The sequence below is a fragment of the Ictalurus furcatus genome, chromosome 19 (genome assembly GCF_023375685.1).
Source record: "Ictalurus furcatus strain D&B chromosome 19, Billie_1.0, whole genome shotgun sequence".
NCBI classification, from domain to species: Eukaryota; Metazoa; Chordata; class Actinopteri; order Siluriformes; family Ictaluridae; genus Ictalurus; species Ictalurus furcatus.
The window spans coordinates 20,375,300-20,389,569 of NC_071273.1; the positions used below are offsets into that span (position 1 = coordinate 20,375,300).

The 14,270-nt window shown below is 37.4% G+C and overlaps 2 protein-coding genes across 3 annotated transcripts in view; one reads left to right on the forward strand and one right to left on the reverse strand.

Moving 5' to 3' along the window:
• Positions 1-2,160: 2,160 nt before the first annotated feature.
• samm50l (sorting and assembly machinery component 50 homolog, like) lies at positions 2,161-11,205 on the reverse strand. The gene is made up of 15 exons (XM_053650791.1): positions 10,988-11,205; positions 10,654-10,764; positions 10,254-10,355; positions 10,076-10,163; positions 9,374-9,480; positions 8,851-8,981; positions 8,674-8,761; positions 6,590-6,718; positions 5,857-5,928; positions 5,658-5,744; positions 5,502-5,572; positions 4,838-4,905; positions 4,570-4,716; positions 3,819-3,960; positions 2,161-2,872 (listed from the first exon to the last, which is right to left on the reverse strand). Exons 1-15 carry the CDS (start codon positions 11,006-11,008, stop codon positions 2,827-2,829), a joined length of 1,410 nt encoding a protein of 469 aa, XP_053506766.1. The 5' UTR covers positions 11,009-11,205; the 3' UTR covers positions 2,161-2,826.
• Positions 11,206-13,701: 2,496 nt separating this feature from the next.
• The window catches only part of scube1 (signal peptide, CUB domain, EGF-like 1), a 95,671-nt gene continuing 95,102 nt past the window's right edge, over positions 13,702-14,270 (forward strand). Inside the window, exon 1 of one of the 2 annotated variants that reach the window (XM_053650675.1) lies at positions 13,702-13,890. In XM_053650675.1, coding sequence (XP_053506650.1) covers positions 13,803-13,890 — 88 coding nt within the window. In that variant the 5' untranslated portion in view covers positions 13,702-13,802. The remainder of the gene's footprint in view (positions 13,891-14,270) is intronic. The other variant, XM_053650676.1, reaches the window with a different exon arrangement.

A 14,270-nucleotide genomic window follows, 5' to 3' on the forward strand; every position in this document is an offset into this window, starting at 1 on the left:
TTCCCAATAGACTAATATTAATATAACTTTTTTTTTTAACTTAATGATCTCTTAAAAGCTCTCTTAGGGCTTACATTCCATCTCAAACGATTCAGTTAAAACCCCACACCATTATTCTGAATCAGGATTGATGCATAAATTAGCCTAAATTAGGGTTTATGCATCCAAACTTTGGGAATAAATTCATGCTTCTTCATACAAGCTTGTTTGATGCTGGATTTGAAGCATTTTCTGACAACATTTATTTATTTACATTTATTCATTTAGTAGATGCTTTTATCCAAAGCGACTTACAAATGAGAGAATACAAGCAAAACAGGCAAGACAGTTTAAATATGCTAACTATAGATTTATAGAAGTACTAGAGAAAATGCTTCTGGTACTGGTTCCTGAAAACCTATTAATTGTGCTAAGGTAGGACAGTTTGGTAAATTAAGACATATTGTCAGTAAAAGGATACCTATAATTTTGTATTATTCTGCGGCATACACCTCACACTTCAGGATTAAATTTGAACAAAGGTATTGATCCAAATGTGAGGACCAAATCTGTGGAACAAGACAAAATGTTATGCATCATGATATAGTCTCAAACTAATAAAGAAACAAGAAGTAAAGCAGGTAGCATTGCTGTCTCAGAGCTCTGTGTTGTGGGTTTGATCCTGAGCTCGGGTTACCTTCTGTGCAGAGGTTTGCATGTTCTTCCTGTGCCCTCTGAATTCCTCCTACTGTCCAAAAACACTACACGGACTGGCTATGGCCCAAGGTGTGTGTGGGTGTGTGTGTGTGTGTGTGTGTGTGTGTGTGTGAACAGTGCCCTACGATGGACTGGTGTCCCAGCTGTGGTTTATTCAACCAGTGCAAGGCCAGTGTGGCCTTGCAACCAGTGTTCCCAGTATAGGCTCCAAATCCACCGTGACCCTTTCTTTTGCAGGTGATGGTATCTGGTCCATCTATTCATTATCATAATAAAATCGCCTTGCCCCAGGCTGTAGTCTGTGCTGGAGTTTTGGGTGGGGTGAGTTTTTCCAGAGCCTCTTTGTTACAATATTGTATATAATGGCTGAGTTGTTATTACTTCTGCTATAACTATTGAAACTATTACTTCTTAAAACTATAACTGCTTAAATACCGCTTATAATATAATTTTATATAATATAATGCGTTATAATTGAGCAATTTCTGAGAATCGGTAAATGCAATGCATTAGTGACTTTCCTTATAAAGATTATTATAAATTCTTGGGAACATATTTTGATGTTAACAAACTGGATGTGATTTGTGATTTGATTTCCAGACCCTCCAGGGAATACAATAAACTCCATTTTGTCTCTGCAATTTACATTTATATACCAGGGATTTTAAATATAGCATATTTTTACTGAATCCAAAAAGGCACTTCAGAGACTTCCACACTGGTTTAGTGTAATTTACCCCCCCCCCCCCCCTTATGCAACACGTTTGAATTCTTGATTCTGATTTATCAAAAGGTGCTGATTAATTCTTTTTATAACAGGAGTGCAGTCTGCAAGGCTATATAAAAAGGAGCTTGTTCTAATAAATTACAATTTCTATAATAAAAACCTATAAGGATTTGTATGGAGGATGCTCCACATAAACAGAGTTTTAAAAGTGTCTAATTGTTGATTTCGAGATGTTTTATTATTTTACGCATAGGTCTTTGTGAGTTGTGGTTTCTTGGTAACATGACAATGTGTGCTTTTGTATTGTTAATTTAGGGGGGGAGAAAAAGACGAAAAAGAGGACGGTGAGGGAATGACTGTTTATAGCTGCTATAAGTGATAACAGGAACAAACTTGTTTTGCAGGGGTTCCACAACATTAAATGTAGCAGTAAATGGATAAAAAAGTATTGGAATTCTTTAAGTAATAATAAAATGTAATGATTGGCAAATTACTACGGTGTAAGAGCAGTACAACACTTTGGAACATGCTGATATTGGACAATAATCAACTTCAGGGTGGAAACAGAAACTCCAGCTTTCCGTTCAGTTGTCAGTGTCAACTATTTGTACATGTTTTGCCATTAAACAAGCATTTGGAAATAAAGTAATTTGATGTAAATTGAGCATAATAAGTGAATGTAATTTAATTGTGGATATATTCACAATCCTAAGCTTTTAAAATAAAAACAAATAAATAAATAAAAGGCTCACACAGTTTCAAAGGGGCAAATGTGATTTATTCTTACTTGGTGTACATCTTAACAGATATTAAAAAGAGGACAGTAAGAGCACTGCTGGTGGATCTTTAGTGGGGCTTCGACCCACAAAGGTTACAGAATGAAATGGAGTCAATACATAACCAATTCAATGAAACCAGGGAATCTATTCAGTCATGTGGTCTGGTATAGGGGGAGTCAACAACCAGAAAAAGACACTGGAACAATTCACTGAAAGAACGAAAAAGTGCTTGAATTAACTAGTACACACAAGTGACTGCATTACAATGGCATTAGATTTATTTTAAAAACATGTTTCCTCTGATCAGTCAGTACCTTATGTGATACATGGATTTAAACACAAGTTGGGTGCTTTTATACAAACATAAATAGTTGAAGCACATCTCTCAACAGAATCCTCACACAGTCTGGATATAGCACCTGTTATTACACACGAATAAGAGGTCCTAGTTCACAACAAAACCAACAAGCAAAAGATAAACAAGCTCAGTCATGTTTTGTCCTTGGAAGATGAAACCCATCACATTGTGCATGCAGGAGGGGTCTCATTCTGACATTTCTACACACATCTCAGCCAATAATCCTACAGTTCTTGGCTTTAGGACTAGACCAGCAGCTGATGACATCACAGGAAACGGATCCCAGCTCCAAACTGTACACCGTCACATATCCTTCACAGGGAAACAGAATGAAATTAAAACTCACAAAAACACAAAAAGGCACACAAACCAAAAACACAAAGGAAAATACATTAAAGGGAAAAATTATTTATAAAGTGCAAAATAATGGAGGCACTCAAGTAACCCGAAGTGATATTAAGGCAATTGCTTCAAAGTGGATAGGCTGTTTTCCCTTCTGCTTATTATTATGACTTAAGCTGTTTTACAGCATTTCCATAATGTCTCATGAATCAGACAGATTTGAACGCAATTTCTATGCGACTTTGATGAATGTCCCACATGGACACCCTAAAGATTTGCACTTCCCGAAAACAGTTTCTGCCCAAGTCTCACCCTTAGTTCAGTGCATAATCACGCTGTCATACTGTTGAGTTGTACAACAGTATAATAACTGTGGCTATATTTATAAAGACTGTCTTCTACTCATCCCAAAGCTCTAAGCCTATATTCACACTTGCAGGTGCTTGTAGCACTTTGTGTTTCATAGTTTGTTTCTTGCGAGTGTGCAGTAACCATTTAAATGGAAACTAATGACAGGAAAGTCATGAGTGGGGAACTGAAGACATCTCACATTACATGCGCCATATAACTGGCCCAAGGAACCATTTGCATTTACTGTTTATTTTTTACTCTTCTACACCTGTATATTGTAATGACTTATAATCCCACTATCTGGTGTCACCCAGAAAAGACCAGGTTTCCTTTTGATTCAAGGTGTTCCTCAGGTTGTCTCAGGGAGTTTTTCCCCCTCACCGCTGTCACCTCTCGCTTGTTCATTAGAGCTGTAAATCGACATGCGGTGATTTCTGTAAAGCTGCTTTATGACAAAGTCTTTTGTTAAATTGTTTGCTGTACAAATAAAAATGTTACCGAATTAAACTGAATAAACTGTGCAAATACTTATGGATTGAAATGTACTGTATGTGTATGCTGGTACCTGTCTCCGCTCTGAACACCCATGGGAATGCAGTAATTGAGCTCTAGTCTTGCGATGTTTCCCAACCGGAGGATGATGCCTGCACCGTAGGACCAGCGAATACATTCCGCTAACTTCTGCAAGTGTGCGTGTGGACCCTCTCCTAAACAACGGAAACAAGTGCTCAGCAATATTTACTCAAAATGACCTGCCTTTTCTTTCTTTCTTTCTTTTTTTTTTTTTTTTTTAAGTCCTGCATTACGAAATCACAAATAAAGAGTGGTAAATGCAGTCTAATCACTTATGCACATGGTCAGAGGGCATATTGGAGGTGATTAAGGTGATTATGGTCTTTGCTTGTACTATGTTTCTTGATAGCTGTGGAGAGTTTAAATCTCAAAGGAAAAAAAAAAGGTAAATGTAAAGAAAACCTTTTAAAGACTCTGGTTAACTTCTGCAAGCATGAAAGGCGTGAATGAATGACAGATATTAAAAAAAAACTTTATTACAGTTTAAGAAATTAACAATTTTGAGAAACTCTGACTATGTTAAAATACAAATTTAATAACTGCCCTTCATGCATATTAATACACATATATACACATAGTCTATGTATGAGTTCAAATATAAAATGTTCAAATACAATCTAAAACAAAACTTAAGACAACAAGAATTATGAGGGATGTGAATATAGCTTCAAGCACATCTGCTGGATGAATATGAATTGTTTCACGTGAGTCTTTTGATTTTCAGGCAACTCTGACATACTGACCGTAGTTGAGGTTGCAGAGATTTCCCGCATTAAGGAAGAAGTGTGTTCTGAAGAGATCAGCGAAGCTGCCCCGGGTAGTGCGAAACGGAAGCGGTGTGTACAGGTGGAGCCCTCCAGCCCAATATGCGTCTCCACCTAGGTAGTCACCTGAACAGGTATAGAGGCAGACACATAATTTTGAAGAAACTGTCTAATTCTTAATTCTAGATCTCTGAAAAGTGAATTTTTTTTTTTTTTATATGTAAAGTGTCTGTGAAACAGAACCGACCTTCACTCTGTGGGCCGATGCAGTACATGCCAAATCCTCTCACGCTGGTCGGACCACCCAGGTAGAACCTGACATCAGAAATAAATCACACAGCAACACACTGCCATGAATCATGTACTCCAAAATGAATTACAATTCTTTATTTATGCACCTAAATGCTGGGAGTCTGCAGGAATACTTAAGTTAGATTTAATATTATCCAACTAAAATTGAATTGAAGAACTAATTTGCAGTGATGCACTTTTTGTTCTGGTTACAAACCCAAATGTTATTAAGCCAGATAGACAGCACTGACTGTGTGAAACCCACTGTTTTTGGATTTGATACACAAATATGGAGTGGAACGTGGATTTGGAATGTTTATTACAGCAACAGAATTGCTTAAAAGTAACGTAAAAAGTTTAAAGGTGAAAATGTACACAGATTTTGCCTCTATGACGTTATATGCAGAGTAGTTTCATCTGATTTGCCAATACACTACTGCAGTTTAACGTGTCATTTAAAAGGTAGTGTTTCGCTGAACTCACATGGTTTTAAGTTACTGACTGATGGAGATTTTTAGAAACTGCCCAGCAAGTCAGTAACATCAGTAGTATACTCAGTTGTACGACACTAGTCATTTTTCTGACAGACTGTGGTGCATGAAATGGAAAATGACACATACCTGTCAGCAATGGAGATGGGTTGACCCCCAATAGGAACGATCATCCCTCCCCATAGAGATGCCGAGAGCACCTGAATAACATACAAACATTTTTAGTTTTTATACAACTAAAAAATGATATTCAGTCCAATGGGATTTCTCACAAGATGCACTTACAGAGCCCCAGAGGAATGGTTTGTTTAACTGCAGCTCAAAGTCTTCCTTCAGGAAGCTTGTATCTCCTCCGGTGTAGCCCGCTAGCTCCTGTAACAACATAGCCAGTGTACTCAGTTCATTAACACAGCTGAAATTCTCATCAGTAACCAAATGGGGTGCAAAGCAGACATCGTGAAAATATTTCACTGCCTGAACACACCTGGTTGATCCGCAGTAAGGCACCTTTTCTTGGAAGGATGGCAGAGTTCCTGGTGTCTATAGTCATTGTGTGCTGTCAGTGGAGGATAGACGTTTAAAAAAATTTCAAACTAACAGCAGAGGTTATTACTGTTCACTCATGTTCACAGAATATTACTAAAATACAGTCTGGTACAAACATTTACATACATTTTGGTTAAAATGACAACTTTTAAAACTGTTATGAATTGATGCCGTGTTGTTGGATACACCCACATTTCATTTTTAACATTATGGATTTCTTTTGTGTGTGTAAATATAGAGATGCAGTTTCCTTTTTACCATCCAGAACCCATGTACACAAACCTCTGCACTTGACTACTACTTCGCTAAGATAACAATAACGTTAATGAGTCTTTATTGGTCACAGCACAGTGAAATTCTTCTCTTCGCATACCCCAGAATACCAGGAAGTTGGGGTGAGAGTGCAGGGTCAGCCATGATATGGTGTTCCTGGAGTAGAGTGGGTTAAGGGCCCTGCTCAAGGGCCCAACAGTGGCAGGTTGGCAGCGCTGGGGCTTGAACCCCTGATCAGTAACCCAGAGCCAGACAGTGCTGGAGCTTGAACCCCCGACCTTCCGATCGGTAAACCAAAGCCTTAACCGCCAAGCCACCACTGCCCCGCTGTAAACAGTTTTTAATAGAAAAAAAAAGATTTAACATGATTTTCCTGGCTTAAGCTTGAGATAACCCACCGAGAGAGCAGATTTGAGAGTGTGGCCGCTTTCTTCTCGCACGGCAAATGATGCGCTGCGTGCGAGACAGCTCAGCTCCCGCCATACACCCTCCCACTTCACTGTGTGATCCGTCATCCACAGAGGGAACTAAGGGAGAGAAGCGTAAAGGTTGAGTCAAAGTTTCAGACTGCAGAATCAATGTGCTAGTTGTTACTGATTTGTATAACAGTACAACTAAGGAAAAAGGTTTTTAGACAAACACCACAAGTACAGTATAGTGCAAAAGTTTGGAAGAAATGCTGTAGAGTAAAGATGCCTTCAAAAATAATGAAATTAAATGTTTCCACATTTAAAGAAATACTATAAAGCGCAGTAAACAGTAATAAATGAAACAAAGTCAATATTTCACACTTTGCTTTAAAATAAATAAAAGTAGTCTCAGGTACAGTTTGTGCAGTTTAATAAGGAAATGAGCTGTAAGTTTTATTGAGCATGTTGCAGAACCAGTCACGGTTCTTCTGGAGACTTTGACTGTCACACTCGCTTCTTATTTTTGCAGCAAAACCCAGCAGAATTCATTCATTTTTTGTTTGAAAAGTGGTCTCTTATGTAATATGCTGCTTTCTTTACTTACATAAAAACATTTTTCTGTAAAATTTAATTTTGTGCTAGAAAACTAATGTTTTGGAAATCTAAAATGTTTTTTGTACTGACTCATACAGTACAAAATGTATAATGAGAAGTTATAAAATAAAAATCTGTTACAAAAATAGGGTGCCTAAAACTTTGACACAGTACTATACATGCCTGTACACTCTGTATCACACACACACACACACACACACACACACATATTTTGCTACAATACACTGTCATAGAATCATCTCAATGGGTCCTTCATCAGTATTACCATCTGCACAAAATCTACTAATACAGTTAAAATGTCAGTGACATTACTATTAACTCAATGGAAATCTTTGACTTCTTCTCACACTTATGAGTCCATAGGTTTGTGAAACAGGAAACAATTAAATCTCTAATGAGTGGCTCCATTCAGAGATTTCACAAAGTCTGGGATCCATGTTCTTATGGGTTATTTACTATCTAAAATACAAATGCAGCTGGTTTCTGCACTGTATATAAAAATGACAAATTGGACTGACTTTATTCATTTTTTTGGCATAAGAATTTGGTTTAGTATTTTTCTGTGTAGTTTAATTCAATATTAAATATACAAGAAGGGAAATTCCATTTATTTTGTTGCCAGAGTTCAGCACATTATTTGAGAAGCAACTGCAGCAATAAAATAACATGCTATCATGTATAAGGTAAAATAGTATAAGATATTTAATTGTCATTGTAGCTTATACTGTTAAATTCCATTGGGTGTGCTTATTATTATTATGTTTTTGTAAGGCATGTATACTGAATATTATATTCCAATCAGTGTGTTTTGCATCAGTTTGAAAATTTCAACAAATAACTCCATAAATCCAGACACAAACACAGCCTTGAGCCACCTAAGGAAAAAAATCGTAACATAAAGTACATAAAGACCAGCACAACTCGTATACTGTGGGACCTCTGAAGACACCATCCATTAAATATAAACAAAACTAAACAGAACCATGAACATGGTCTGTGCTCTATGTGTGCTTTACAAAAGTGAAACTATTGTCACGTGAATGAGAGTGACATCACAGTGAATTACATGTGTAATACATGAAAGAAAAATAAAACAGGCACAAACTATTTTAACAGCGCAAATGATATGCATACAATTAGAAATAGGATCTCACTCTTGGCTATAAACTAGAATGCATTCACTTGTTCAACTTCACTTGATCCTGATCAAGGTCGCCATCTGGAGTCTATCATGGCAACACCAATAACATCCCAGTACCTCAACCTGTACTCGATCCTTCCTGTAGCAGCCGTTTTTGAGAGACGGAAGGAAACTAGAGCTTGGGTTCAAACCTTGGATCCTGGAGCTGTGACACACCGATGCTACCTGTTGCACCACTGAAATATAGTCATTACAATACCTCTACTGTTAAACAAAACTCCCAGATACAAATACACTTGAGCTGATATAAGCTTACATTAAGTTCTGTGGAAACTCCCCTGTCAGTCTCCTTCAGTGAACTCCACGGAAATTGGCCAGTCACTTTGTAAAGGTTTAATGCCAAACTGCATGAATGAACATAAAAGGAATTTGGTTAAAGGAACATTTTCATAAAGTGAAATCAGTTTCCCAAAATAAACTTTTAGGGCCATACTTGCGTTCATAATAGCCAGACTGAGGTTTAAAGAAAGACAAGCCGTATGAGGTTTCCTTAGTCCCATAAGAAAACTGGAAGGTGAGCTTCTCTCCACGACCAAGCATGTTCGGTAGTTTAATGCCGAGCACCTGTATAGAGGAACATACAGACCATGTTCTTATATTAAATACACAAGAAGGGAAATAACATTCAATTTGTTGCCAGAATTATCTTCAGTATTATATTTGGTATTATTTGAGAAACAACACTAGTAATAAAATATGTTATACAGCATCAAGTTTAATATTATAAGATAAGAGATTTCATTGTTATTGTAGCTTATACAATGAAATTCCATTCTCAACAGTCCAGCTTAGTAAAGTAACAAGTGACAAAAATATACACGTTAAACATACAATCCAATGACAACAACAAACTTAATAAACAACCAGTGTGGTAAATAGTCTTAAATAGTATTAATATGTGTTGAATAGCATGTGTTCTTGTAAATTAAACGGACTGTGGGTGTTGTGTCCCTCACCATGCTACCCTCATTGTTTCCAACCATGGTGTTATAACTGCCCGTTATCCTCTTCATCTCCGTTACCTCAAATGTCACATCCAGACCATTAGGCAAGGCATCATCTCCTGAGAACCAGAGCATCAGAGTTAGGAACATCATTCAGGCAGGATGTCGATTAAAAATATTTTTATACCATAGCATGTTTGAATGCTCGAAAAAGATTAGGCTGAAGTTGTACATGATTTTCCTATAAACATCAGGGCTTGGAAAGTAGTTCTGATAGGTAATATTAATGTGCTCATTCTAATATATTACTGTTTCTATAGTAACAGCTCATACAATAGAGATCGAGCAAGAGAGAGAAAGAGAGAAAAACAGAGAGACTGGTGAGGAAATGACTGTTTGTCACGGCTATAATATCAGCGAGAACAAGAACCAACGTTTCGCACATTAATAATTAAACGTAGTTATCATTGGGAATATGCTGTGGTATAAGCAGAATAACACACTCCAGATCAGGGCGTTATAACCACTTCCCCCCTGCCAGAGTGCATTATTTTCATACAACAGCATGATGGTCAGTCGTGTTATTCCTCAATTGGGACATTTTGTTGAACCATAGACTCTGCTATATAATCACCAGTATTAATACAAGCACTCATGCTCCATTCACAATTACAATAAAACACACACAGACACAAAACAGTGTGCATATTGTACCTTCTGAGATGTCAATAAGAACTTCCACCTCTTTGAATATGCCCAAACGGAGCAACTTCATCCGAGCTTCATGTGATTTCCTCATCACCTGCAATGCAAACATATAAAACAGCATTTACCTCACAAAGTCCCACCGTCTGAGCGAACCATCTTGTCTTGACTTAATCACTACACTCACATCAATGAGATTTTTGGCACTGAAGACATCGGCGATCTCATAGCCCAGGTAGTCCTCTTTAGTTCTTCCCAAGCCTTCGATGCTGACATGCTGCACGACAATCTAAAATGATCAGAATCATAAGACAAATAGTTGAAAAAGAAGATCAGAGCATACTACCATATGTGTTTACAGCCAGTTTTTCCTTCTTCTGTTTCCAACTCTAAACTCTGGTATCTTGCTAATCTCCTGAAACAGCATAACCCATCATGAGCACTTCTCAGTTGAAGAATTGCTGTTAATTCCAATATATATATAATATCTCTGAAAGACTTAAGGAGAGAGCTTAATCCTGTTAGATCATTTAAACCAGACAGACCTGGAATTAATACATTTTATTCAAGCAATGAAGTGAACTCACATCTTTATTTTCCAGGACTTCTTTCTTGGGTTCCTGCTGTGCCTCCACCACTTCCAGGTCATCAGGGTGAACGCCCAGGTCGCGCCCGTGCATCGGGACAGGGTCCATGCTCTACAGTTTAACAGTACAAACCGAAATAATCACTGCAAACATATCGCTCATTCATACAATATGCATAATGCATGAACGGAATGACAATCCAGCTGTGCAGAGATACCCTGGAGGGCACTGAAGCACTGAAACACTACAGAGGGACATTACATTAGGCATGGATAGGAGAGGTCACACACAAATAAAGCGTATTTTCCATTGAGCCTTCTCAAAATACAATTACCCTTGCGTGCACCGTCCCCATATTCACGTCCTTAAAGTTGTATCTATTTTTTAAATTTGCTGAATAAACGCTGTTATCCTGAGGATGTAGATTTTCTTATTTAACAGCAGACCCGACCCCTTTCCAGGGAGACGCCATGACACACGCGCAGCCGCGCTGCAAGTCTGCGTCGTGATTGGCCAGAGAATGCGGCGTCACGACAGAATGGGCGGAGCTACGCGTGGTAAATCCGGAAGCGCCATGTAAATCCGGATGATCCCGAGTAGAATAATGTAAAGCGTAAAAGTGAATTTTTAGATCACAATATTCATAAATAGATAATTACATTACAACAACATTACTCTTAACTCTCTACTTATAAGACAGAGCAGACTTACTATATTTGAAAAAAAAACTATTAGAGGCTTGCACAACTCTATAGCACCATTTAGTGAGTTATGCAATGAACAAAACATATGGGGTGTGCTGTGAGAGGAAAATAATCAACAATGAGGTGGTGCGATTAACACTACTTACTGTTACTGTTATGTTTGAGTGTTTTAGTCCTCTTATATGTAGGCTACTACAGCGATTTTCCAATATGCCAACACTTACAATATTTTATTAATTAAAGAACATCATACAGTTTAGTTGTCTACAGTTACATTTAATGTTATTGAATGCCCACAAAACAAATGTTATCACTTAATTTATAACAGCTATAAAACAGTTTTACTCACAAAACCTCTCTTTTCTTATCTCCTTATTGTAATAAACAAAAAGACAAAAAAGCAGCTTGGCGCATTACAGAGAAAACACAAATTCCTTTGTCCTGAAAGCTTTCCTGTGGTGGAAAACTCACTGACTGTTACAAAGCGCTGACACTGGAGACTCCTTCCATAAATGTTAATATATGTCTCCTGACAGAAATTTCACCATATCAACAAATTTTATTTCTAGAAAAATCCATTAAATTTTTATCCTTAAATATATGTGGAGCATCTGCTGTATAAGTCCCTGTGAATGAGAAGTTACTAGACAAAGGATAACTTATTGAAACATGTGCTTTAATATATACCTGATTTGAATTACAGCCAGAATTGCTGTTATAGAAACTTAATCAACACTCTCTGACCAATCAGATTTGATAATTTACCATTACCGTGGAAACTATTCTATACTATCAGTAGACAGTTTATTGGGTACACTTAGATTATAAATGCAGTCCATGGCTTTTTTTTTTTTTTTTTTAAAGTTACAAGAACAAACAGGGCCACTGCTGATCAAATATTATTTGGGGGACTGTCATGGCTTGGTTCATGCTTGTAGAAGTGGCATAGTGTGGAATTGATATGAGTGTGACAGTGGCATTCTGGGATTTTTAACGTAGCCAGTAATAGACAGCAAGTATCTAGTTATCTTTCTTACTTTGTAAAAAAAATCTCATTCAGCCACATCACCCTTGTTTATTTGAATTGATTACAAACTTCACATTAAGTTAGCAACAACTGCTGCCATGTCCAGACTAAACAGGTTTCCATGTCCATAACCCCATATTTGGACATACTGTCATGAAAGTTAAAAAAGAAAGAAAGAAAGAAAAAGAAAGAAAGAAAGAAAGAAATTTGACAGCATTCGACCTACATTTAGTTTTTGAGCGGAAGCAATTAAATCTGGTGATTTAACATAATCTATTATTATATAATTTCTAATTAATCTTTGTGATATATTCACTGGCACTCCAGTTTAGATGTAGATTTAAATAATAAATCTTGGATTTATTATTCAAGTAAAACTTAATTTGTCAACCAATTAATTATTGAGTACTATACTGTATAACCTAAAAAAACCTTATAGATAGATCTTATAAATAGTCCTATACCTATAGTCCTATACCATTAGACATAACTAATTAATCATCCAAACATAGAATGCACTTTTTTTTATTGTGACACTATACTCTTCTATTGAAGCACTGTCTGTTACAACCTATTAGAAAACAAACCCCCCAATATGATTCATGCTGTATATAACTGCTTTAAAAATATTTACAGAGAGATGTGTGTTTGGTGCTTGACTGATTTACCAGCACCATTAGTGTGAATGGTTGAGATTTGTTGTCTAAATACGTGGTCATCAATGTGGCCAGCAGAGGGAAATATAATCTCTGTAATCACATCTACAGGGCAGCACATCCTTCAGGAATACAGAATAACGGGCCTGAACTCTGTACCTTATACTATATATTTGCCTGTAGTCGTTAAGTAAAAATAATATTTTTATTACTCAGACAGTCAATATGAATTACCTGCACATGGCGAGGTGTGAAGGCGCCTCAATAGTAAATTTCTTTATAAATTAATTACTTTAAATTAATAATGAACTGTGGTGAATTGGTCTATTAATAAGTGCGTTTATTAACTCTTCTGTGCTTTTATATAAGCTCAACAGATTGTGGGTGTGTTTGGAGAGCATTTCTGTCTCTCTGGAACCGTCCAAACCATGCTATCTGTACTAAAACCGCAGATATACTAGGCCTATTGATAGAATCGATATGCTGTGTTCATACACTATTTAGTGGAACAGTGTGCGGTTTTGGACTATGCCTTTCCCAATTGCGCACTCTCTCTCTCTCTCTCTCTCTCTCTCTCTCTCTCTCTCTTTACACGTCCAGTCTCCTCCTCAAAAACGTGTAAGCCAATGAGAAGCTCTTACTCTCACCTCTCTCTCTCTCTCTCTCTCTCTCTCTCGCTCTCTCTCTCTCAGAGTCCCGACCGTTCCTCTTATCACAGAAACCCGCATCTCTGGCAAACTGCACTCAATCACAGCTCTCGCCATGGCAAGTGCGCGCTTTCCTCGGCTCCTCTGTTTGCTTTTTGTCCTCATCAACATTTGCATTGTGAGGGGAAATTTCGGGACAGCAGGTCAGTCCTCTTATATCTTACCTTCATCTTCATTTTCAGCATTATCTTTCATCTCATTCCACTGGCAAAACTTTTAACACCATGTCCATATCTCCAAATACTTCATTAACGCACAAATGATCTCCAACTAGGCTACCCGTCCAGATCAATGTAAAGGTTAGTTCATTGCTGTGTATTTTGTGAACTGCTCAGTGCTGCCTAATTAGATCCCCTGATGATCCTCTTCCTTCAGTTTTATAAGGAAACCTAATAAGTGTAACTTTGTTTTTACGCACGCGTGTGCGCAATAACAAATTCTATTGTATGATATAGTTGAAAAAGCCTACATGGGGTCTCTGAGGGCGTCCATCTGGTCCAGGGCTTGTGTGGGTGTCGATCCT